The sequence below is a fragment of the Typopeltis vanoorti genome, chromosome 3 (genome assembly GCF_054136105.1).
Source record: "Typopeltis vanoorti isolate ZY-2024b chromosome 3, IOZ_Tvanoo_1.0, whole genome shotgun sequence".
Classification (NCBI taxonomy): Eukaryota; Metazoa; Arthropoda; class Arachnida; order Uropygi; family Thelyphonidae; genus Typopeltis; species Typopeltis vanoorti.
This window is the reverse complement of record NC_143551.1, coordinates 118,971,363-118,996,216: the sequence shown is the minus strand read 5'-3', so window position 1 is coordinate 118,996,216 and position 24,854 is coordinate 118,971,363. Positions and strand designations below refer to the sequence as shown.

The window sequence follows — 24,854 nt, the reverse complement described above, 5'->3', positions numbered from 1 at the left end:
ATTAAGCTGGACACGTGTAGTTGTATACCTTCTATGAATTGTTACTTAATATCTATCTGGTTATTCACTTTAAATAAATAAATAAAATAAATCTATCTTGTGACTCACAATCATTCTATACAGCTAAAGTGAGGCTTAAATAATATTAACAAATTCCTCTTTTAAGACAATCTCTAATTCGATCTTGGTATTATCACAATAGATTAAAATACATGGTACATAAAATAAAATGCAATTTTATACATATATGAAGAAGTTTCACTTTAATTTCAGCTGATGTGCAGGTATTTCTCTTTGTTTGTGTAGTTTAGTATGTTAGACCCTGAATGAATGATTTCTTTGTAAGATTTCTTCATTCAGGATCTAACACTATGTAATGTTGCACTATCTCAATAAAAGTATGTTTGAAAACACCAAATACTATAAAAACATAAAAATGTCGTAATATACTATAAAGTAATAATTTGCAAAAGAAAAACAAACAATAAAACAGATAAAAATCACAACTTTACATAAGCACTATAAAAACCAACTATACTCAATGTGGCCTGAAACCCAGATCCATTATTATGTGCAATATAATAAATCACTTTTTTAGAGATTATATCCCTTAAGGAAGATACATAGTGGTTGCTCGGCGAATTTAGTGCACCTGTAAAGTTGGTGATTTTTGTCTGTTTTTATTGCGTTTTCCCTTAGAAAATGAGTGTTTTGTAGTATACTAGTGTAGATTTTAGTGTTTTATAGTGTATTTAGTATTTTATCATATATTTTTATTAAGATATTTTAATATTTAGTATATGTTTAAAATGGCACCAAAAAAACAGTAAACCTAAAAAAAAAGCACCGCAGGCGAGAACAAGAAGATTAGCCCTGCCAACGAGGTTATTGTGCACATGGAGGAGGTTAAAGAAAATGAATTAACTGCCAAAATAGTGAAGTTGAAGCAGATAATCAGAGAGACAACGCGGGAATTGCAAACATTTGAGAGACGTTTAAATGAGCACATGGAGAAAAAGAAAAATGAACAGAAAAATAAGAAACAACAAGCAAGGAAACAGGTACCATACATTATCGCGTATAATGCGCAAAAATTTATGGTAAAAAATACTACTTAAAGTTAGGGGTTCGCATTATATGCAGATCCTAAAAACATAACATCTTATTAGACTTGCACACACAATATATACTACCTAATGCCTATGCAACCAAATCTACTCGACCCACTAGCATTCGGTGACCGAGCATGCATCGTATCTGCGCATAAAGCTACTTACATTACTGGCTTTATGCGCAGATACGAAGCGCACTCGATAGCCGAATGATAGAGCACAGTGAGATAGATAGTGCACAGATAGGTATATCGGTTTAACCACAGTTCATTTTAAATATTATTCGTTAAACAAACCTAGCCTGAAAATGAGCCAACAGAAACGTAAACGTTCATCTTTTGAAGCAGGATTTAAATTGCGTGTCGTGCAGTTTGCAGAAGAACATAATAACAGTGTTGCTATGAGAGAATTAGGTGTAGCAGAGAGTAATATTAAACTTTCACAAAAGCAAAAAGACAGTTTTGAAAAAATCCCCAAAACGAAACGTGCCCATCGTGGAGATGTAGCATCCTTTCCAGAACTCGAAGAGCTAAATGAATGGATTTTGATGCAACGACAAGATGGCATTATAGTAACAAGAAATGCAATTCATTTTCGAGCTCTACAACTCAAGATGGTAAATTCAAGGACACACCAGGTATTTCATCTTTTCTTGCTTCATCTGGGTGGTGCAACAGATTTATGGAACGCAAAGCATTAACATTACGACACCGAACAAAAATTGCGCAGAAGTTACCAAAGCAGCTTGAAGAAAAAGTGCAGTCCTTCCATAAATTTATCATAAAATTATGGAAGTGTCACGGATATGAACTTTATCAAACTGGCAATATGGATGGGACGCCCATGTACTTTGATATGCCTGGGAATCGAACAGTAAACTCAGTTGGTGAAAAGGGTGTCTTCATAAAAACAACGGGACATGAAAACACGCATTTTACTGTTGTTCTGCCATGCATGGCAGATGGAACCAAATTAAAGCCGACAGTGATATTTAAAAGGAAGAAAATACCGAAACATATGAAATTTCCACCAGGTGTAATTGTTCGTGCCAATCAGAAAGGTTGGATGGATGAAGAAGTTGTACAATTGTGGCTGGATAAGTATGGAACATATCCCAGACTAGCATGCTTTGTTGACGTAACAAGCTACGTCAACAAAGCATGCTAGTCTGGGATATGTTCCAGGTGCGTTTAACGGAGGCAAGCAAAAAGAAAGCACGTGAGCTAAGTACAGACCTAGCAATCATACCGGGTGGTCGAACTTCCGTTTTGCAGCCGCTTGATGTTAGCTCGAATAAGCCGTTGAAAGATCACTTACGTGAAAAATGGAGAGAACGGATGTCATGTGGTTTGGTGAAGATGACAAAGGGTGGGAATTTTCAGAAGCTTGAGATCACCCGTCACCAGCTGGGTTAAAGAAGTATGGGATTCGATACCATCTGAAATGATTCAACGCTCATTTCTTAAATGTGGAATAATTCAATGGATGGATCCGAAGATCACGTCATATACGAAAGCGAGGATGACGCACAACAAAATGGAGAGTATGAAAACAATGATGACAACTGCTACACTGATGATGCAATCCTTACAGATGAATTTATAAATGAAATGTTTGATGACTCAAAAGATGAGGAAGAATTTAAAGGATTTTGACATTTTGTTTTAAAATAAATATTTCTTTCTTTAATTCGTATTGTATTATTTATAATGTTATGGAACAAGATTAACAGATCGCATTATACGTGGACATGGCATTTTAGGGATAGTTTCCAAACCAAATTTCTAGTTCGTATTATACGCGATAATATACGGTAAGTCAAAAAATAACAAAAATCAGGTAAGTGATGCTGTTAGTAAAAAGAAAGAAATTATATGGTATGGTGACTCTATAATAAAGCATGCTATAGATGAGAGAGTTATAACATCGAGTTTTCTTGGGGCGAAAATTAAAAATATAACGCAAGTAATGCAAAAACAGAAAAGAAAAGTAAATGAAATCGTAGTTGTAGTAGGTATGAACGATTTAACTGGTGATAAGTTCAGTATGAGAGAGGACATGAAATGGTTGCTGGAAGAGGCGACAGTGAAGAGTGAGAAAATGAAAATCGTTAGTATTTTACCTCGCTATGACAAAAATGAATTAAAAAGAAAGGCCATGATGGCAAACGATTCGATGCGTAGGCTATGTAGAAGGAATGGATGTGTGGAGTAAGTTTGAGGGAAGACTGGATTTGTATAAGAGGGATGGCATACACCTGAATTCTTTTGGTATCAGGAGTCTGGAAAAACTAACAACTGGTATGAGACCTAACACAGAAGGTCAGGGAAACTAAATTATAAAGGGAGGAATCATGTGAATGATGTGAGTGTAAGAGCGAAAATGGTATATAACTGTGTTAATGATGGGAATGTTGACGAGGCGAGACCCATTTCAGGTTTGTGTTCGTCCGGTTCGGACCAATCATATGCGTGCAAAGATGTCTACATGTGTAACGCATTAGAGAATAGAGATCTGAAAGTTGTCCAATTGGGTCAGGCAGACTGTAAACAAGAGTATACTAAAGAACATGCAGGTAGATTATTATGTCTGTACACGAATGCTAGGAGTATCAGAAATAAAGGGGTAGAGTTTGTTGCCTTAGTCAATATGTTGCGACTTCAGATTGTAGGAATTAGTGAGACCGGACTATCAGAACGAGACCTACTAACTCGTATCGAGTGTCATGGGTACAGTATTTTTAGGAAGGATAGAGTGGATAGGAGAGGAGGGGGGGGGTGCTGCTAATGATATTGGATGACTTAAATCCAATTAGAGTTGAGACCTATGAATGTAGTAATACTACTAACAATATTTCATGTGACAGTGAGTTTTAAGCCATCTGGTGTGAGGTGCAATCTAACAAAACAAATTACGCAGTGGGGTGTTGTTACAGACCTGGTGGATCGGTTGCTGGTGATGAAGAAATGCATCACCAAATAGAAAAGGTGAGTGCGAAAAGAGTAATCATAATGGTAGACTTTAAAATTATTCAAATATTGATTGGGTAGCAGTAGAATCTCATGAGAAGAATGAAAATACATTTATTGAGCTGTTGCGGAAACTCGAGGTCAAAGAGTGTTAGATTTGATTATAGTGTTAGAGGGTGTTTCAGTTAAAGACATAACTATTCTGCCTCCAGCTGGTGACAATGATCATGCAGTACTTGCTTGGAAAGTGACTAAGTGTATGAATGTTCCATTCAGAAAAGGTTACATGCTGAACTACAAAGCAGGAAATTATGACCAACTGAGGAGTATACTGAGTTCAGTGGAATGGGACCGGTTGCTGGATGGAAAGAATATCGACAGTGTATGAGAAGCATTTAAACAATACTTAAATGATGTGATATCAGAACGTGTTATCACATCATTCTGATATCACATCATTAAAGTATGTGATATCAGAACATGTTCCGAGAGTTAGAAGAATAAATGCAGTAGGAGTCAAATGGATGTGTAATCTTATTAAGCAAGAGAATCGTAAGAAAAGGACGATGTGGAAGGAATACTGTTTGCATAAGGATGACGTCCATTATGAACGTTATAAGTAGCAGGCTAGAATAGTCACAACTGTTGTACAGAAAGCAAAGTCTGATTATGAAAAGAAACTGGCTCTGCATGCTAAAGACAACCAACAAGAATTCTATCAATATGCTGCAAGTATAAAAAAGAATGAATATGAAAGAATAACTCTTCTAAATCCAGATGGCATGAGGGTTACTGATGCCATCTGGATTTAGATGGAGATGGCATCAGTAACCCTCATGATGCAGAAGAGGTTGATCAGTTAATGAGTGTCCATTTCATTAGAAGCTTTCAACCTGGTGAACGCAACATTGAGCTCACTGTTACCTCTTCGCTAGAAGAAACACAGGTGTACAGGTGTGTGATGCTGAAGTATTAGAGCTGTTGCACAAACTGAATAAGAATTCATCAATAGGGACTGATGCAATATCAGCAAGTGTGCCAAAAGAGTATTCAGCTGAATTGATCATTCCTTTGACCAGGATGTTTAATATGAGTCTCAGAACAGGGAAGATTCCACAGGAATGGAAGGAATGTATGGTAACTCCATTGCATAAGGGTGTGCAAAGACCGATGTATCAAACTATTGACCAATTAGTATCTCAGGAGTGGTGATGACTTTGGAAAAATTAGTTAGGACTTGCATTCAGAAATGGGTTGACAGGGAATCTCTACTTTGCAATGAACAACATGGGTTTACTAAGGGAAGGTCATGTTTCAGCAACTTGCTCATATTCTATAACAATGTTACTATTGAACTAGACAAGGGGAATGGATACACCATGATACTTTTGGATTTTGCTAAGGCTTTTGACAGAATACAACATGACAGACTGTAGCATAAATTGGAGAAAACAGGTTTGGGTTATACAATATTAGCATGGATAAGAGGATGGCTGACTGACAGATATCAAAAAGTGGTATACGGGGGATCTGAGTCTGCAAGGTTTAAGGTAACAAGTGGAGTACCACAAGGACCAGTGCTTGGTCCACTGTTATTCAATCTGTACATTAATGATATTTGGAAGGATTTGACAAGCGACATACAGTTATTTGCTGATGATGCAAGGATAGACAGGGTACTCATGAATGCTGCTGATATGCAGTCTTTGCAGAATGATTTGAATAGGCTGGAATTGTGGGCATGGGAAAATGGGTCAGTTCAATGTCAGTAAATGTAAAGTCATTCGCTTCGGCATGATTACATATCCAATGTCATATTATATTGGTGGGATTAGGCTAGAAGAAACTGATGAGGGGTAGGGATCTTGGAGTGTTAATAGATAGGAAGTTGAAGTTTAGGGGCCATGTGGCAAAGACTGCAAATACAATTCAAAAGATAATTGCAATGCTGAAACGAACGTTCACATGTAAAGATAAGGATGTTATTTTGCTTCTTTACAAGGCCTTGATAAGACCTCTCTTGGACTATTGTGCAATGGTCTGGTCTCCGTTGTGATTCTCATATATAGGAGAGAGTACAAAGGAGTGTGTTAAAAATGATATCAGAATTGTGTAATACTGATTATGAAGACAGATTGAGAATTTGTAGACTGCAGACACTAGCAAACAGGAGAAAGAGGGGTGATATGATTGAGATTTACAAACTGCTGAAAGGGTCATACAGGATTTCTATTGATGGGATTTTCCAATTTATGGAAGGTGTGGAAAGGACGAGAGGTCATCCTTGGAAGCTGAGAATGAAGGCCGCCAACAAGAGTGTAAGGGTGAGATTTTTCTCTCAGAGGGTGGTGTGTGATTGGAATGGATTGCCATTGGATGTTGTGAGTGCAAGCAGTGTGAATGAATTGAAGAATAAGTATGATAGCTGGTTTGTGTAGTATGTGGCCTCCCTCGATGAGTCTCTGACTCCCTGGAGGTCTCTCTTAATAATAATATCTCCCAAGAAAATGCAAAAAAATTTTCAAAATAGATACTTTAACAATGTAATGATTTTTTCTGTTATGTTACCTGTTTTGTGTTTCATTGCAGTTTAACATACTTCTGCATACATTTAACAAGTGTTCAGTCTGAATGCAGAAGAACAATTACAAATCACAGCAAAGTGCAATGTCAGGGGTCATAGGGTTTACCAGTTTGTAACTTTGAAGAAGAATTGCTGTTTTCTAGGTTTGATAAACAGCAGATTACTGTATAAGCTGAACAATTTCTCATGTATGGGATCAACACATCCACCCACATAGTGGTGTGTTGGGATCGGCTCACGCCAGCTCGTGCAAGCAGGTTGTTAAAATTTTTCAAATTTAGCGAGCCAGTTGTTAATGTTTTTAGGTCGGGCGATCCAGTTGTTAATGTTTTTAGGTCGGGCGATCCAGTTATTAAAGGATAGATGATGAATGGTGGTATATACTTTTTCTCGTATATATTTTGAAATTGTATAATAAACACTTACATATATTATTATTATCAAAAATAAATGCATAAAGGAGAATTCAACAAAACAAACTCAATTTGCGAACGGGAATTTGGAAACAATTTTATTTACTAAACAAGTAAATAAAATCATTTCCATGAAAACCGTCGGTATTCATTAAAACACAAACAGGTTATCAAAACTCCCAGTTATTTGAATAAACAATAATGCCTTATTTTTCGGCGAATTTCCAAGAACCTGGAAATGCAACATTATTGCACTATCGATAAATACAAAAATTCGTCGCGACGGCTACAGTCTCTGGTCATTTGATCGACTACGAGTAGTAATATATATTAGTGTTACATTTTTTTTGTTCAGGATTTCATTTGATAATAGGTAAGTTGTGGGTAATATAGGAAAATTTTATTTAATATATTTTTTTATTTCGGTTTTTTCTTTTTTTTTTAATAATTAAAATAATTTTAATCAGGGTTAGAGGTTGCCGGTCGAAAAAGCGGATAGACGTTAGTTGAAAAAATGAAATAGAACGAAACTTCTTAAACATTAAAAGGATAAAATTTGAAGAAGCAGAAACAAAGACATCTGAAGATACAATACAACTTTGTGAAGAATCAAATTTTTCAAAAAGCGAGCCGGTTGTTAAAAATTTACCAACACACCACTGTATATATATATATACCACCAATAAGTATGCCATGAAAACATCCTACATAAATATAAGAACTAGTTTCTTACCTTGACAGCTAGTAGCTAACTGATAACAATTTGATGCATATGGATTAGCTCCAACTAATGGCAAAAGAGTTGCAGAATGAATGTACCCTATTAGTTCTGCATCCAGATTATTAATGAGCAGATCTACAGAAAGTTGTCCAACATTTCCTACTGCTACTGCAGGCTATTATTATGGGAAAAAAAAAAAAACATCATGAACACATAGTAAATGATATAGTGAATGATAAGATCTCTGTAGGCATGAATTCTAGCTTTTATTTCTGTGCTAATTTTATTATCAAGTAATCAATGTTCCAAGATATTTAAAGGAAGTGGCTCTTTTAAATTTGCAGTTATCAATAGTAAACTCATCGTGTTACCCTTGATCGCTATTTCTGCATACTTTTAAATATTCAGTTTTATCCTGATTGATTTATAATCCTAGGTTTTCAGCAGCAGTTCTGAGTTTTCTAAATGTTATTCTAGTGTCTTCAGTATTTTCTCTAAGTATGCATATATCATCTGCATATCCTAATATTACAGTTCTGTTTGTGTCATCTTTTACAGTTTCTCGAATACATTTTCCTGATGCTAAATTAAAAACAATGGGCAAAAAAAAAGGCATTGCCTTGTTTTTTCAATCCTGTCTTAATATCAGAAGTTTCAGATCTAATTCCATTAGCCAATATCATGCTTTGGCTGTCAGTGGTGCAAATTCTTGATTAAAGAATTATCTTATTAATTCTTATCTTATCATCTTATTAGGTGTTCCCAATTCATCTAATACTCCCAAGAAGACCTATGCTATCATATCCTATCCCACTGGTTTTAACAGGCCTTTAAGGCCCACAACCTTCCAAGCATGCTTGGATTTCGTAACCGAAATACGAGGATAGAATGGTCACTCCTATGCCTCAATGTATTCTTGGCTGTATCCCTGTGTGTTCAAGGGGCCGGTTTGCCTGCTTGCGGGATGAAAAACACCAGATAAACTGGCGGAAAAAACCCTACTGCCCGCGCCAGTTTATCTGGTGTTTCAAAGCTAGTAGAGGATGGTTCGAGAAATTTAAGAGAAGTGGCATACATAGTGTGATTAGGCATGGGAAGGCTTTGAGTTCAAACCAGGAAGCTGCTGAGGGTTTTCTTCCCCAACAAGTGATCAACTGTGATGAAACTGGCCTATTTTGGAAAAAATTGCCAAGGAAGACTTATATCACTCAGGAGGAAAAAGCAAATAAAGGATAGACTCTTTTTGTTATGTGGAAACGCAAGTGGGGACTTCAAGGTCAAGCCATTCTTTGTGTACTACTCCGAGAATATGAGGGTGTTTAAGAAAATTCACATGAATATTATTATTAAGAGCGAGTCAGAGACTCATCAAGGGAAACCACATACTACACACACACCAGTTATCATACTTATTCTTGAATTCATTCACACTGCTTGCACTCACAATATCCAAAGGCAATCCATTCCAATCACACATCACCTCTGACAGAAAAATCTAGCCCTCACACTCTTCTTGGCAGCCTTCATTCTCAGCTTCCAAGGATGCCCTCTCGTCCTTTCCCACCCTCCATAAATTGAAAAATTCCATCAATTGAAATCCTGCATGACCCTTTCAGAAGTTTGTAAGTCTCAATCATATCACCCTCTTTCTCCTTGTTTGCTAGTGTCTGCAGTCTACAAATTCTCAATCTGTCTTCATAATCAGTATTCCACAATCCTGATATCATTTTTAACACTCTCTTTCACACTCTCTCAAGTGTATCAGAATCACAACAGAAACCAGGAGACCCATACCAGTGTACAGTAGTCCAAGAGAGGTCTTATCAAGGCCTTGTAAAGAGGCAAAATAACATCCTTATCTTTACATGTGAAAGTTTGTTTCAGCATTGCAATTATCTTTTGAGTTGTATTTGCAGTCTTTGCCACATGCCCACTAAACTTCAACTTCCTATCTATTAACACTCCAAAATACCTACCCTCATCAGTTTCTTCTAGCCTAATCCCACCAATATAATACGACATTGGATATGTAATCATGCCGAAGTGAATGACTTTACATTTACTGACATTGAACTGACACCCATTTTCTCATGCCCACAATTCCAGCCTATTCAAATCATTCTGCAAAGACTGCATATCAACAGCATTTCTGATTACCCTACCTAACCTTGCATCATCAGCAAATAACTGTATGTCGCTTGTCGAATCCTTCCCAATATCATTAATGTACAGTTTGAATAACAATGGACCAAACACTGATCCTAGTGGTACACCCCTTGTTACCTTAAACCTTGCAGACTCAGATCCCCCGTATACCACTTTTAGATATGTCAGTCAGCCAGTGGCACACTCAGGATTTAATCGTGGAGGGGACCGAGCACTCAAGATTTAATCTTGGGGGGGGGGGGGGGAGCACTCATGATTTAAACTTGGGGGTGTGAGTTGAGTGTAGATGATTTGAGAATACACACTACACATTGCATACGAGCTATGACTGAGCATCTGCAGTGATCGCCAATACATGATACACGTGATCTCCTCTTGCTCGGCTCAGTCAAACGCAAGGGGAATGAAGTAGTGCCCGAGCACTACTTCGTTCCCCTTGCGTTCACAGCGGCCAGGATTACCAAGAGCTATAGGGTATTCCCAACTTATGTGACCGCTAATTCATAAGTAGCATAGAAATAGAAAAAAAAGAATTTTAATTAGGAAAAGATTTTAGGAAATTTTTCTAGTGTTTTTTCCCTTTTTTGTGAGGGGGACAAGCCCCCCCCACAGGTGCACCAATGCAGTCAGCCATCCTCTTATCGATGCTAATATTGTATAACCCAACCCATTTTCTCCAATTTATGCAGGAGTCTGCCATGCTGTATTCTGTCAAAAGCCTTAGCAAAATCAAAAAGTATCATGGTGTATCCATTCCCCTTGTCTAGTTTAATGGTAACATTGCTGTAGACTGTGAGCAAGTTGCTAAAACATGATCTTCCCATAGTAAACCCATGTTGTTCATTGCAGACTAGATATTCACTGTCGACCGATTTCTGAATGCGGGTCCTAACCAATTTTTCCAAAATCTTCATCACCACTCCTGAGATACTAATTGGTCAATAGCTGGATACATCGGTCTTTGCACCACCCTTGTGCAATGGAATTACCATACATTCTTTCCATTCCTGCAGAATCTTCCCTGCTCTGAGACTCATATTAAACATCCTGGTCAAAGGAATGGCCAGTTCAGCTGAACACTGTTTTAGCACATATGTTGATATTCCATCAGTCCCTATTGATGAATTCTTATTCAGTTTGTGCAACAGATCTAATACCTCGCTATCACACACCTGCATTTCTTCATCTAGTGAAGTGGTAACAGTGAGCTCAATGTTGCGTTCACCAGGTTGAAAGCTTCTAATGAAATGGGCACTTATTAACTGAACAACCTCTTCTGCATCAGTAACCCTCATGCCATCTGGATTGAGAAGAGTTATTCTTTCATATTCATTCTTTCTTATACTTGCAGCATATTGATAGAATTCTTGTTGGTTGTCTTTAGCACGCAGAGCCAGTTTCTTTTCATAATCAGACTTTGCTTTCTGTACAACAGTTGTGACTATTCTAGCCTGCTACTTATAACGTTCATAATGGACGTCATCCTTATGCAAACGGTATTCCTTCCACATCGTCCTTTTCTTACGATTCTCTTGCTAAATAAGATTACACATCCATTTGACTCCAACTCCATTTATTCTTTTAACTCTTGGAACACATTCTGATATCACATCATTTAAGTATTGTTTAAATGCTTCTCATACAATGTCGATATTCTTTCCATCCAGCAACTGGTCCCATTCCACTGAACTCAGTATACTCCTCAGTTGGTCATAATTTCCTGCTTTGTAGTTCAGCATGTAACCTTTTCTGAATGGAACATTCATAAACTTAGTCACTTCGCAAGCAAGTACCGCATGATCACTGTCACCAACTGGAGGCAGAATAGTTACGTCTTTAACTGAAACACCCTCTAACACTATAATCAAATCTAACACTCTTTGACCTCGAGTTCCCGCAACAGCTCAATAAATGCATTTTCATTCTTCTCACGAGATTCTACTGCTACCCAATCAATATTTGAATAATTTTAAAGTCTCCCATTATGATTACTGTTTTCGCACTCACCTTTTCTATTTGGTTATGCATTTCTTCATCACCAGCAACCGATCCACCAGGTCTGTAACAACACCCCACTGTGTAATTTGTCTTGTTAGATTGCACTTCACACCAGATGGCTTCAAACTCACTGTCACATGAAATATTGTTAGTAGTATTATTACATTCATAGGTCTCAACTCTAATTGGATTTAAGTCATCCAATATCATTAGCAGCAGCACCCCCCCCCCTCCTCTCCTATCCACTCTATCCTTCCTAAAAATACTGTACCCATGACACTTGATACGAGTTAGTAAGTCTCATTCTGATAGCCAGGTCTCACTAATTCCTACAATCTGAGGTCGCAAAATATTGACTAAGGCAACAAACTCTACGTCTTTGTTTCTGATACTCCTAGCATTCATGTACAGACATAATAATCTACCTGCATGTTCTTTTGTATACTCTTGTTTGCAGTCAGTAATAATATATTATTATTATTATTTGACACCTCCAGGGAGTCCAAGGACTCATCGAGGGAGGGCACCTGCTTTACAACTCTGTCTCTACCACTCAAATCCACTAACTGACAGCAACTGCACCAATGCCATATACCACTGCTATTTCCACAGACAATCGCAAACACCCATGCCCATGGCAGGATTTGAACCCACAGTCTTTTGGCTGGAGAGAGCGGATATGCTATCCACCCGGCCAACCAGGCTGGCTATATCAGTGAGGTCATTAAGCCAAATGCTTCTTTTTTCTTTGCTGCCAGTTCACATTCTGCATTAAATCATTTTTTATTATGTATTTTACTTTACTGTTCTAAACAGAGCAGAAAATTCAACTGGAGAGTTTTCTGCTGCAACTTTTATGCTATCCTTGATACGATTCCAGATGTTTTCAATATTTTCATTCTCTTCCAGCTGCATATTTTCAATTTCTGTTTTAATTCACACTCATATTTTCTTCTCTCCTGTTTTATCTATTTTGTTAATACTCTATCTCAGTTGATTTGCATAGGCTTCAGAATGCTGATATAGCTAAATATTATCATTTACAGCCTGGAGGGACAGAGCTCCAAGGATTACAGACGACTGTTAGCTAACTAAGGAGGCCAAAAGAAATCGCAAAGAGTTCTTTCACATGTGAATAAAAATAAGTTCTAATGGTAGGAAGTTAACAGAAGCAAATTAAATAGTTCCAAGGGTGTAGCATCCAGGTGAAGATATTGTAATGCCACATGTGACCAACCGATGTGAGAACAAAGATAGACAAACTGATATACTTATAATATTGCAGAACCTTAACGCAAATATCAACGGAATCAGATGGTATATCAACCTGTGAATTATTATTATTATGTAACACACCTCCAGGGAGTCCAATGATTCATCAAGGGAGGGCACAACCACTCTACAACTCATTGTCTCCACCACTCAATCCACCAACTACAACGAACTGCAACTACCATCATCATCTCCAACAACATCATCTACCGCCCATCATCACCACTAGTATTTTCACAGACAATCACAAATATCCATGCTCACGGCAGGATTCGAACCCACAGCCTTTACATTACCACTCGGGCAATCAGGTTGGCAAAAATTCTGCGACTAGACTTGAATTCGAAGTGTATCTTCGGGCAGTTTAGCACTGAGGAATGCAAACACAACTGCCACTGAGCTGCATAGGTTCGTCAACGATGAGCAAGCTGATTCTTGTGTATTAAAAAATGCACAAGAAAAATGACAGCTCCTCTGATTAAGCTGTTTAATTTAAGCCTCAGGTCCAGGAAAATACTTAAAGAGTGGAAACAGAAAAATACCAGAGGTGTTTCAAAAGTTCATGGCTTGACATAGAAACAAACAATAAATTAGTTTGAATTCATTTTTATTTTTCAATATAACCTACTGTTAGACTAATGCACTTGGTCCAATAATACTACAATGCATAAGTAGTTCGCAAACTTTGTTTGCTTGTGTGGGCATATAGGATTAAATCAAGGATATAATTTCTTGTCTATCATAATTTACTTGATAACTAAGCAAAGGAACTTTCTACAACTACCTCTAATCCAGAGTATTTTAAAAATATAGTGATACACCATTTTATTATGTGTATGGAAAATTATACAATCTGCACATTTATTTAACCTCGATAATCCTGGGTATAGCTCCCACTGAGGAGACCTCAATAAATAAAGATTGAAACCAGTCTGGATAATGACCCTCCCCATAATGCATAGCAATAAACAATTTGTTAGTATGTGCATATATATTATATATATATATATATATATATATATATATATATATATATATATATAATCTATATATATAAAAAGATAAGCCGAAATTTGAAACGTTTTTATGTCATGTTTTTTTGTCTCCGGCTTACCAGCCCGGAACTCAGGGGGTTGGGCGCCGTAGGCACCAGCGCCCCCTAGTGTGTGTGTATGTGTTTGTATATATACACACACTTTGCATTATAAAATACTAAGGCAACTGATGTGAAGTTATCAGCTTCTATACAGAAGAAGTCTTGTCGTTGCAGGGTATAGGATTAAAACAAGAATATGATTTCTTCTATATTATAATTTAAGTCACATTACCTGAAATTTAAAAAAAAAAAAAAAGAATCTGAATACAAATGCCACTGCTGACCTAGCTAGCAGGGCAGTAGCATTTCTGCTTTCCAATCAGTACTGCCAGTATCGTTGTATGAATACCTAGCAATTGGAGCCTGTATTACTGCATACTGAAATGGCTTGGGGGAGAAAAAAGTTCTTTATCTGGGGTAGTTCTTTTTTTTACAGATTATCTCACCTTTCTTTTGCCTATAAATTAAAGATACCAAGAAATAATATACTTGGTTTAATCCTTTATCCAAGTGTAAGCAAACAAAGTTTGCACCTGAAGTATTTTCAGGACCAGGGCAACTCGTATTAGGAAGCTAAGACTTCACATTACTTGCCTTAGCATTCCATAATATACTATAATATAATACTATGCATTATGAGATGGGTCACTACCCAGACTAGTTTCGCCTTTTATTGAGGTCTTTTCAGTGGGAGCCAGATCCAGAGGTGATACTAAGGTTTAAGTAATGCAGAAGTCATATTTTCATATATAAAATGCTAAAAAGTGTCACACCTCATTATGGCTCCCACTGAAGTGATCTCAATAAAAGTCAAAACCGGTCTGGGTAGTAACCCTTTCCATAATGCATAGCATTATACATGTCTGCAAGCAGATGTGCTTTGCATTATGGGATACTAATGCAAGTGATGTGAAGTCTTAGCTTCCTTATACGAGTTGCCCCAGTCCTGAAAATCCTTCAGGCGTAAACTTTGTTTGCTTATACTTGGATAAAGGATTAAACCAAGTATATAATTTCTTGGTATCTTTAATTTATAGTACAACCAAGTGAAAAAACTTCCAACAACTTTCTTTTGCTTGTCTGCAAGATGTTAAATATGGAGATCTCAATATGCTCTTTGCTCATGTGCTATGATCAGTTATTGTAATTTGTTAGAAATAATTTTATTATATTTCAATCGCTTAGCCCTTCTGTACTACTAGCACTCTGATTTATTATTATTATTACTTGACACCTCCAGGGAGTCCAAGGACTCATCGAGGAAAGGCACCTACTCTATCGCTACCACTCAATCCACCAACTACAACAAGCCACAACTACATCAATGTCATCTACTGCTAACCACTACTATTTTCACAGACAATCACAAACATTCATGCCCACGGTGGGATTTGAACCTACAGCCTTTTGGCTGGAGGTCGAATACGCTAACCACTCGGCCAACCAGGCCGGCATGAAAGTTTTATTTTAAATGAAAATAAATTCAGCATTTGCATGAAAACAAAGTTCTGAAGAAATTTTAGCAAAGAATCAAAAAAATATATTCCATTAAATTCCACACCATGAATTTATTAACTAACAACTCATTAACTAAGAAGCTCTAATAAGTTAATTTATTTTACAGCTGCAAAAATTCGATTAAAAATTACAGCTGTCAAAATTTCGATTTAACCAACTAAATACCAAATTTAATGAAATTCTGTAGTCAGAGTTTCAAAGAGGTGTAGCATTATGATAACCTAAGATATGACTTTTGAAAGTCATATCTTCGGTTGACCATAAAACCAAGAGATTGTAGCAAAATATGTTTTAAGTTTTTCCATGGTGTCTGCATCTAGGCTTACAACTTTATCCTGTAATGAGTTCAATTTTCTGAGTTGTCCATTCATGAAGTTGTGATCCAATTCCTGGTATGTCAATCTATCCTGTAATAAAGGATATTTTTTGTTTATAATTTGCATTATCCATAACTACTGTGGCTTTCCCTGTATCAGCTTTAGTAATAATAAGATGACTGTTGCATCTTCAGTATACCTTATTTAGATTTCCTTTTTAACACTGAACAGAACTTATTCACTGTCTAGTGAGGATACTAATAAACTCTCTGTCTCTTCTCATGTCTGAGGACTCGTGACCTCCCTGATGACGCTTCGACATTTCTTTCTCCCCTGTGCTTCTCTTATTGCTTGTTCTAGTTTAAGTTCAGTGATTCTTGATATTTGGTCAATCCACCTGTAGGGAGGGGGGGTCTTTTTCTTTTCCCACACGGTTTACCCTCGATGATTATTTTTTCCAGGCAGTTGCCTTCCTTTCTACATGTGTGTCCAAAATATTACACTATTCTCTTGTCAATTATGTTTATCAGTCTTGTGTGGATATTCAGTTCTTCTAAGAAACTTTTTGTTTATCCGTTTTTCTGTCCAAGACACTCTTAACAATCTTCTCCAGCACAAGAGCTCGAACGCCTCAATTCTTCTTCTGTCATTGCCCAACACTCAAAAGCATAGAGAAAGATCGAAAAACTAAGATTTCTACAAGCTTAATTTTGGTCTTTTTGGAGATGTGCCTGTCTTTCCAGATTTTAGTTAAATCAGTCATTGCTTTCTTAGCTAGTGCTATTCTTCTTCTTATCTCTTTCTTACATCCATCTTTTTTTTGTCTGCTATCACTCAAAGTAACTGAAGTTGTCGACAATTTCAATTCCTTCTATATCTATCTCTTCTGCATTGTTTAAAGCCTTCATTTTGGTTTTGTCTTGATTTATTTGCAAACCATGGCTTAAGCTTTCCCCTTCTAAATGATTTAGGATGGATTTTAATTCCTGTTAATTTGTTGCTATTATCACTGTGTCATCAGCATATCGTAGGTTAGTGATTATTCGGCCACCTAACTTAATGCCTCCGTTCCACTTTTCTAGAGATCTTTTCATTATAGTTTCGCTGTAAAGGTTGAATAGTAATGGTGAGAGTATACAAACCTTGTCTTGATCCTTTTCAAATTGGAATGCAGGGGACACTGAGTTTTCAATTCTTACTGTTGCTTGATTTTGTTGTTATAAGTTCTTTATGAGGGTACTAGATGGTTTTGTATTCCTGATTCTTGCATGATATTCCGTAAAAGATCCCACCTCATACAATCAAAGGCCTTGGAGTAATCTATAAAGCATAGATAAAGGCTTAAGTTGAATTCCCTTGCTTTTTCGATTATCTGTCTGATGTTAGATATATGATCTCTAGTAACTTGACCTTTTCTGAATCCTGCTTGTTCTTCTGCGATCTGATGGTCTATAAAACTTTGTAATCTTTCCTTAATAATATGTAGTAAAATCTTGCTGGTATGTGAGATAAGGGCAATGGTGCAGTAGTTTTCACATTTGCTGTGATTGCCTTTTTTTTTAGATTGGGATAATGGTGGAACTAGTCCAGTCATTTGGCCATCTTCCAGTCTTCCAGAGTTTGTTGCATAAATCATATATCCAGTTGACTGCATTCTCTCCAAGATTTTTCAGTAGTTCAGCCAGTATTGAATCAGGACCTGGGACTTTGCTATTCCTTAATTTTTTGATTGTTTGTAATGCTTCACTTTTGAGGATCTCCAGTTCCGTTTCCATAGCTCCTTCATCTTCTTGTTGAATAGCTGGGTCCTTGTAAAGCTCGGGGCAATACTCTTTCCATCTTCTGGCAACGTCATTAATGTCATTTAAGATCTTGCCGTTTTCCTCTGCAATTATATTAAGTTTTGGTTTGAATTTTTTGGTTATATCCTTAACCTTCTTGAATAAATCTGTTGTTTCATTAGAGTTGGAGTATCTTTCTATTTCTTTATAGATGTTTTGGATATAGCTATTTTTATATTTTTGACAAGATTTCTTAATAGCTATTTAAATTAAGGGGATATTAAATCCCACATTGTTTTAAAACTGAATAAGAAACTCAAAGATCGGAATCAAAGAGTTTCATGCCGAATATTTCACGCCGGCAAAGGTTGGTCGATTGGTAGAGCCTCTGCTACTAATAGCTCAGTTAAGTAAGTTTGAGCGCGATTAGTAGTTGGAAGGGGGCCAATCGTTCGATGCTGTTGGCACACTCTCCCTCGATGAGTCTTTGGACTCCCTGGAGGTGTCAAATAATAATAATAATATAGTAACTATAAAAGCATTGGCGACTACTTCGAATACTTCGCCGATACGAAAAATATCGGCGAAGCCATTGGCTCTTTATTTTAAATAATTTCTTAAAAGCTTTATTCAGGTTCAGGTAATTTGGGTTTTGCCAATCTGTTGTTTTAATTTGTTTCCTTTTTTTTTTCAATTAGTTCTAGGGTTTCTTTTATAATCTATGGACTACCATTCTTCTTTTTTATTGGGATATTTTTGGCTGCAGATTTTGCAATAGTTTGTTTTAGGTGTGTCCAATGTGATTCAATGCTTTATTCCTGAGGTGTGCTTTTTTTTTGTTTCTTGAGCTTTACTACAATGTCCATCGTAAATTTGCTGTCCATTTGTGAAAAGTCATATCTTTTGTTACTGTTATTCTTGTTTGCTTTCAGATGGATCTTGAAATTAGAGATTAATAATTGATGGTCTGATCCACAGTCTGCACCTGGCAGTGTTTTGGTGTTACTGTTTAGTGTCCACCATCTTCGATTAAAATGTAGTCGATTTGATTCTTACATCAATTCCCAGGCACTATCCATGTATAGTCTCCGCTTATGCTGTTTGTGCATAGTATTAGTGAGTGCTAATTCCCTTTCAATGCAGAACTCCAATAGTTTTTCTCCTTGTTCGTTTCTAATTCCCAGTCCATATTTTCCAATGATTCCATTTAAGTGATCATCATGGGCATTGAATCCCACCTTAGCACTGAAGTCTCCTAGAACTATTCGAATATCCTTTCTTGGTATTGTATCAGTAGTTTCATTTAGGTCTTTGTAGAATTTCTCACTTACTTCATCTTCTGCATTTGATGTGGGTGCATAAACTTGTATTAGCATTGTTGCAGCTAGGTTGGTGTCTAATCTTACTGTTATGATTCTATCACTGACGGGGTTGTATCCTTTTACTGCTTTACTTATGCTTTTATTAACAATGATGGCAACTCCCTTTTCACTGTTATTTTCTGGACCAGAGAAAAATACCTTGTTTCCCTTTTGTGTTGTAAAATGACCACATTCTTTCCAGTGAGTTTCAGCCAACCCTAAGATTAGTATCTTATTGTCTTCCATTTCATTCTGTATTATGTCTAGTTTCCCAGGTTGCAGGAGTCCTCTGATGTTCCATGTTACTATCTTGAAGGTCTTTCTGAGAGTTATTTTTGATCTGATTGGTGATTTTGTGGGTTGGGATTGTCATCAGTCTTGTTGACGTCATTATTCCTCAGCCTAGTCAAATTTGGTCTTTGTTTTTATGCAAATTATGCAATTCACATAATCAATTCTTCCACCTCACATACAGCACTGATGTGTTATAGGTTCTTGTATCCTTTGTGTGTAGGATAAATGTATGTGTATGTACACTATCTACCGATAATTGTCTGGACACCCCTGGACCATTCCAGGTTTGTCAATAATAAACCGGTATACAGATAGTAGGAAGCAGTATTTCATTGTAGCAGTTGAATACAGCTGGTATGGCAACATGACACGAACTCAGCAACTTTGAGAGGTGTTATTACAGGCTGTCACATTGGTGGCATGTACATACATGCCATTGTTGCTCAACTGGAGCATCCAGAATCAATGGTTGGCAATGTAATTAACAAATGGAGATGTTCTGGAATCACTAGTGCAAGAAAACACCCAGGGCAGCCACCAAAAATGACTGACAGGGATGGTAGAGTGCTAAATTGGGTGACACACAAAAACCAGCTGCAATCAGCACAGACCCCCTGTGATGATTTCCACAGCACCAGTAACATCATGGAACCATGGTGTTACTCACCAAAAGAACTCCATTTACTGGATATCCACGGAAGAGCAGCAGCAGCACACAACCTGAACATCACAACAATAACGAACAAGGTGGCTCGTCTGTCCTGGTGCAAAGAACATGTGAACTGGAAAATTGATCAGTGGAAAACTGTACTCTGGTGCGATGAATCAAGGTTCACCTGTTTCCGGTCTGATGGCAGTGTGTGGGCATGAAGACAGCCTGGTGAAAAGTTGTTACCACTGTGTTGTAATCACAGTCAAGTGTGGTGATGGAGTAATGGTGTTGGGTGCATTCAGTTGGCTTGGAGTGGGACTGCTGGTCATCTGTTGTTCCATGAAGGCAACTCAGTACCTTGATATTCTGAATAATCAGGTGCTGCACTGCCTACACTGAAGTTTTTAAGGAACGGACCTGTGTTACTATCAAGACGACAATGCCCCATGCCACAAAACTGCGGCTGTTATGGAATAGTATGAAGAAATAGGTTTAAATGACTGCCCTGGCCCGTGCAGTCCTGACCTCAACCCCACCGAACACCTGTGGGATGAATTGGAGTGGTGATTGAGGTCCAGAGCAGCATGTTCTCAATCTGCCGCTGAACTCAGCTTTAATGGAGGAATGAAGACAAATTCCACCTGATGTCTGCTGCACATTGGTGGAGGGCCTCCCTCAAATGGTGCAGGAGATGATCAAAGCCAGATATGGACATACTTAATATTAGGGTTGGTCTGCTGGTATCAATTGTAAATTGCTAAAATTTACAGACAATTACTGGCAGATGTGTGTATGTGTACACACGCACACACCAATAAAATCTATCATAGAGTTCCACAGATCATTCATCATCTTGGTTGCTTGCCTCTGAATCCTCATCCTCAAACAACTAGGAGACCAGACCTGAGCACAATAATCCAGATATGAATGTATCAAGGCCTTATAAAGTGGATTAACAGCCACCTTATCTCTACTCTTGTTAGTGTGTTCTTCAATAGCCAAGCAATCTTATGAGAAACTATAGCAATATGCCCTCTAAATTTCAACTCTGTCTGCCATCATCCCTAAATCCTCAGCTTTATCCATTTCCTGAAGTACATTTTCATCAATGTAGTACACAGCTTGTAATCTATTTATCCCAAAATGCATAAATTTACATTTCTCCACATTAAACTGACACCCATTATCTTTTGCCCATACTGACAGCCTATTCTAATCATCCTGAAAGCTCGCATTGCCTTGATTCACTATTACTCTACCTAATGCATCAGCAAACAACTGAACATTTCCTTTCAGATTATTTCCTATATCCTATATCATTTCCTATATCATTTATGTACAATTTAAACAGTGGTCCTAGCACAGAACCTGGTGACACACTAGTTACCAGCAGCCACCCTCTTATCTGCATAACCAGTGTCATATCCATCCTCATTTGTTCTAATTTGCATAAGAGTTCCATGTAGTATCCTGTCAAATGCCTTTGCAAATTCTCCAGCAGAATCATCATGTAGCCATTTCCTTTATCCAATTCAGCTGTCACTCTATTATAAAAAGTTATGAAATTACTAGGGCATGACCGACTCTTCACAAAACCACACTGCCCCTCATAGAATATCATATTCTTATCCACTTCTTGAATCTATTTTTGACCAATTTTTCTAGAACTTTTACCACCATTCTTGAAATACTGATTGGCCTATAATTTACAACTGTATTCTTAGAACCTCCCTTATACAAAGGAATTATTTTGCCCTCTTTTCTATCCCATGGAACTCTGTCAGAACTGAGACTTAAATAAAGAGCCTACTCAGGGACATTGCCAGTTCCCTTGCACATTCTCACAAAATGCAAGCTGATATCTCATCTAATCATACAACTTTATTTGCACTAAGATTCTGCAATATATTAAGAACCTCCAATTCATCCACTCTGTTCCCACATCAATCTCTGTTACATAGAGTCACAGCATTGTCACTCTTGCAAAGTGGTCACTCAGTAACTCAACCATTTTATTTGCTTCTGTCACCTCTTTATCAACATTCATTAAGATTATTCTTCCTCTTACTTGCCACATAACAAAAGAACTCTTTGAGAATTTCTTTAGCCTGCTTGGCTAGTTTCTCTTATAATCTGATTTTGTCTTCCTTACCATGCTGGTTATCTTTCTTGCCCAATCCTTCTGTTCATGAGCTTGATGGTCACTTTTCTCCTTATATACCCTCAACAACTATTTTCTACCATCAAACTCAGTCCACAAATCTATCAAATTCATACCCATTTCTTCTACACAACCTGTGCACTGAATCATTTGATATCATAGTCCACTTCCTTAACTCTAGTGTCATATCTCAATAACAAACCAACAATTTTCACTCTCTCACTTCTAACATTTCTTTCATATCCTCTCTTATACACTATATTTGTTGCTACTTAATTCATTATGTGGGAAACATAATGAATTAAGTAGCAACAATTTGGCAAGTGAAAATTTCATGACTGAATCACCATACCATTTCTTTTTTTCTTATATTCTAATTGACTTACCTTGTTCTTACTATTATTCTTACCAATTATATATTTATTTGGTTTAATCCTTTATCCAAGTGTAAGCAAACAAAGTTTGCACCTGAAGTATTTTCTACACTTGGGCAGCTCATGGCAAAGGTGGTATAACTTCTCGTCACTTGCCTTAGTATCCCATAATGCAAAACACATCTCCTTGCGGACATGTATAATGCTATGCATTAAAAGAAGGGTCACTACCCAGACCAGTTTCAACCTTTATTGAGGTCTCTTCAGTGAGAGCCAGACCCAGAGGTGATGATACTAAGGTGGAAGTAATGGACAAGTCATATTTCCATATACCAATTGCCAAAAGGTGTCACACCTTATTATTGAAAATTCTCTGGATTAGAGATAAGTTGATGGAAGTTTTTTCACTTGGCTATGTTCTACAGAACTGGTGGTGAAATTTTTCAACTTAAGACAGGGGATAAGGAACAATGGAAGTTGACTACCACTGGAAGTTGGGTAAAAGTGTAGTTATTATGGTTGTGTGACTAGATTTTTTTACTTAGAAAGGGGGGGGGGGGTAAACAAGTGATCTGGTTGTTGTCACATTGATACACACACAATGTATATATGTCAGTGAATGAGTTTAAGGGGAATATATGGTACCCTAAATAACAGTAAGCATGCCTCAAACATTCATGTAGATGCCAGGTTAATAATAATCATAAACTGTTTAGTCATACTGATGTGCCCACTTTCATGTGCTGCTTCATTTATTTTTATTTCCCTTCCTCCGTAAAATGCTGTTCTTGGAAAAAAAAAAAATTTCTCTCTCTCCGATAAAGAAAAACTTCTGCAGGATAGCCGTTAATTCAATATCGCATGACAATCTCGCGTAAGCATGGATGTGTGTAAAACCTGCACCGGAGCTTTGAATTAGTAGATTCCAGAGTGCGGCTGTGTCTTTTTCATGATGTTTTAAACATTCAATTTAAAAGTGCAATGCAAAGGTATATAAGACATTTAAAACATGTTCGTGCTTCTGAAATGGGAATACTATTATGGTATTAAATTTTAATTACCAGAATAAGAGTGTAGTCGTCCCAACCTGTTGCAACATACTTTTGTAAAGGAAAAAACATTGCTATAATTCTCGAGATAAAACATACAAGTTAAGGGAAATATCCGTACAGACTTTGTCACCAAGAATAATAATATTCTCTGGCAGACTTATAAAACTAATGCGATAATATCCAACCTTGTACAAAATTCGGGGAAAGTGAGCGAACAGTAAACTTAAAAAGTCAAGTATATAAGGAACTACAATGCACACACATACTTTCACGACACTTTTCTTATTGCCAAACAAATCGCCTAGAGACGCTCTGGATTTTATTCAAAACGGAATTATTTAATGTTAATTATAATAAAATTATTAAATAGGACTGAAATGACATAAAAATTAATAATACAAAATAAAGGATGAATGAGTTAAGAAGAATATGATATGGTACTGTAAATTATTATTATTATTATTAATATGTGACACCTCCAGGGAGTCGAAAGACTCATCGAGGGAGAGTGTGTCAACAGCATCGAACGATTGAGCCCCTTCCAACTGCTAACCGCGATCAAACTTGCTTAACTTTTTTGCGAGCCATTAGTAGCAGAGGCTCTAACAATCTACCAACCTTTGCTTGCTAACAGTAAGCATGCCTGAAACCTTTCGTGCAGATCCCTGGAAGTTTTTGTTGTTGTTGAGTCCGTTGAAGAACTTCTAGTTAGAACTTCTACTCCTACAGAACTTTGACGGAGAGCTTTTCTATAGGGTTATTGTCAATTTTCTGTAGAACTGCTGCAATTGCTGGACAAGAATAGATAAATGCAAGTGTTAGTTCGATTTCTGGCTAGGTCTTGCATATTTCATAACTTCTTGTACCATCCGGCTGAATTTTCATGCCTTTAAAATGTTCCGTCCTTAGTCAGGTGATGATTGTGGTATTTCTCTATTTTCCTTAATTTCGCTGATTTCATTCTTCTTCTTGATAGTTTGTTTTAATAATCTTACTTTTGTGAAAGAGTTAGC

General features: G+C 37.0%; 1 protein-coding gene across 2 annotated transcripts in view; it reads right to left on the bottom strand.

The window, feature by feature from the left end:
* LOC150108516 (proteasome assembly chaperone 2) overlaps window positions 1–24,128 on the bottom strand; it is a 135,501-nt gene extending 111,373 nt beyond the window's left edge. For both annotated transcript variants that reach the window (XM_090390824.1, XM_090390823.1), the window contains exons 1-2: window positions 23,851–24,128; window positions 7,812–7,974 (exon numbers count right to left, since the gene is read on the bottom strand). In XM_090390824.1, the coding sequence (XP_090246950.1) occupies window positions 7,812–7,974; window positions 23,851–23,910 (223 nt within the window). In that variant the 5' untranslated portion in view covers window positions 23,911–24,128. The remainder of the gene's footprint in view (window positions 1–7,811; window positions 7,975–23,850) is intronic.
* Window positions 24,129–24,854: the final 726 nt, after the last annotated feature.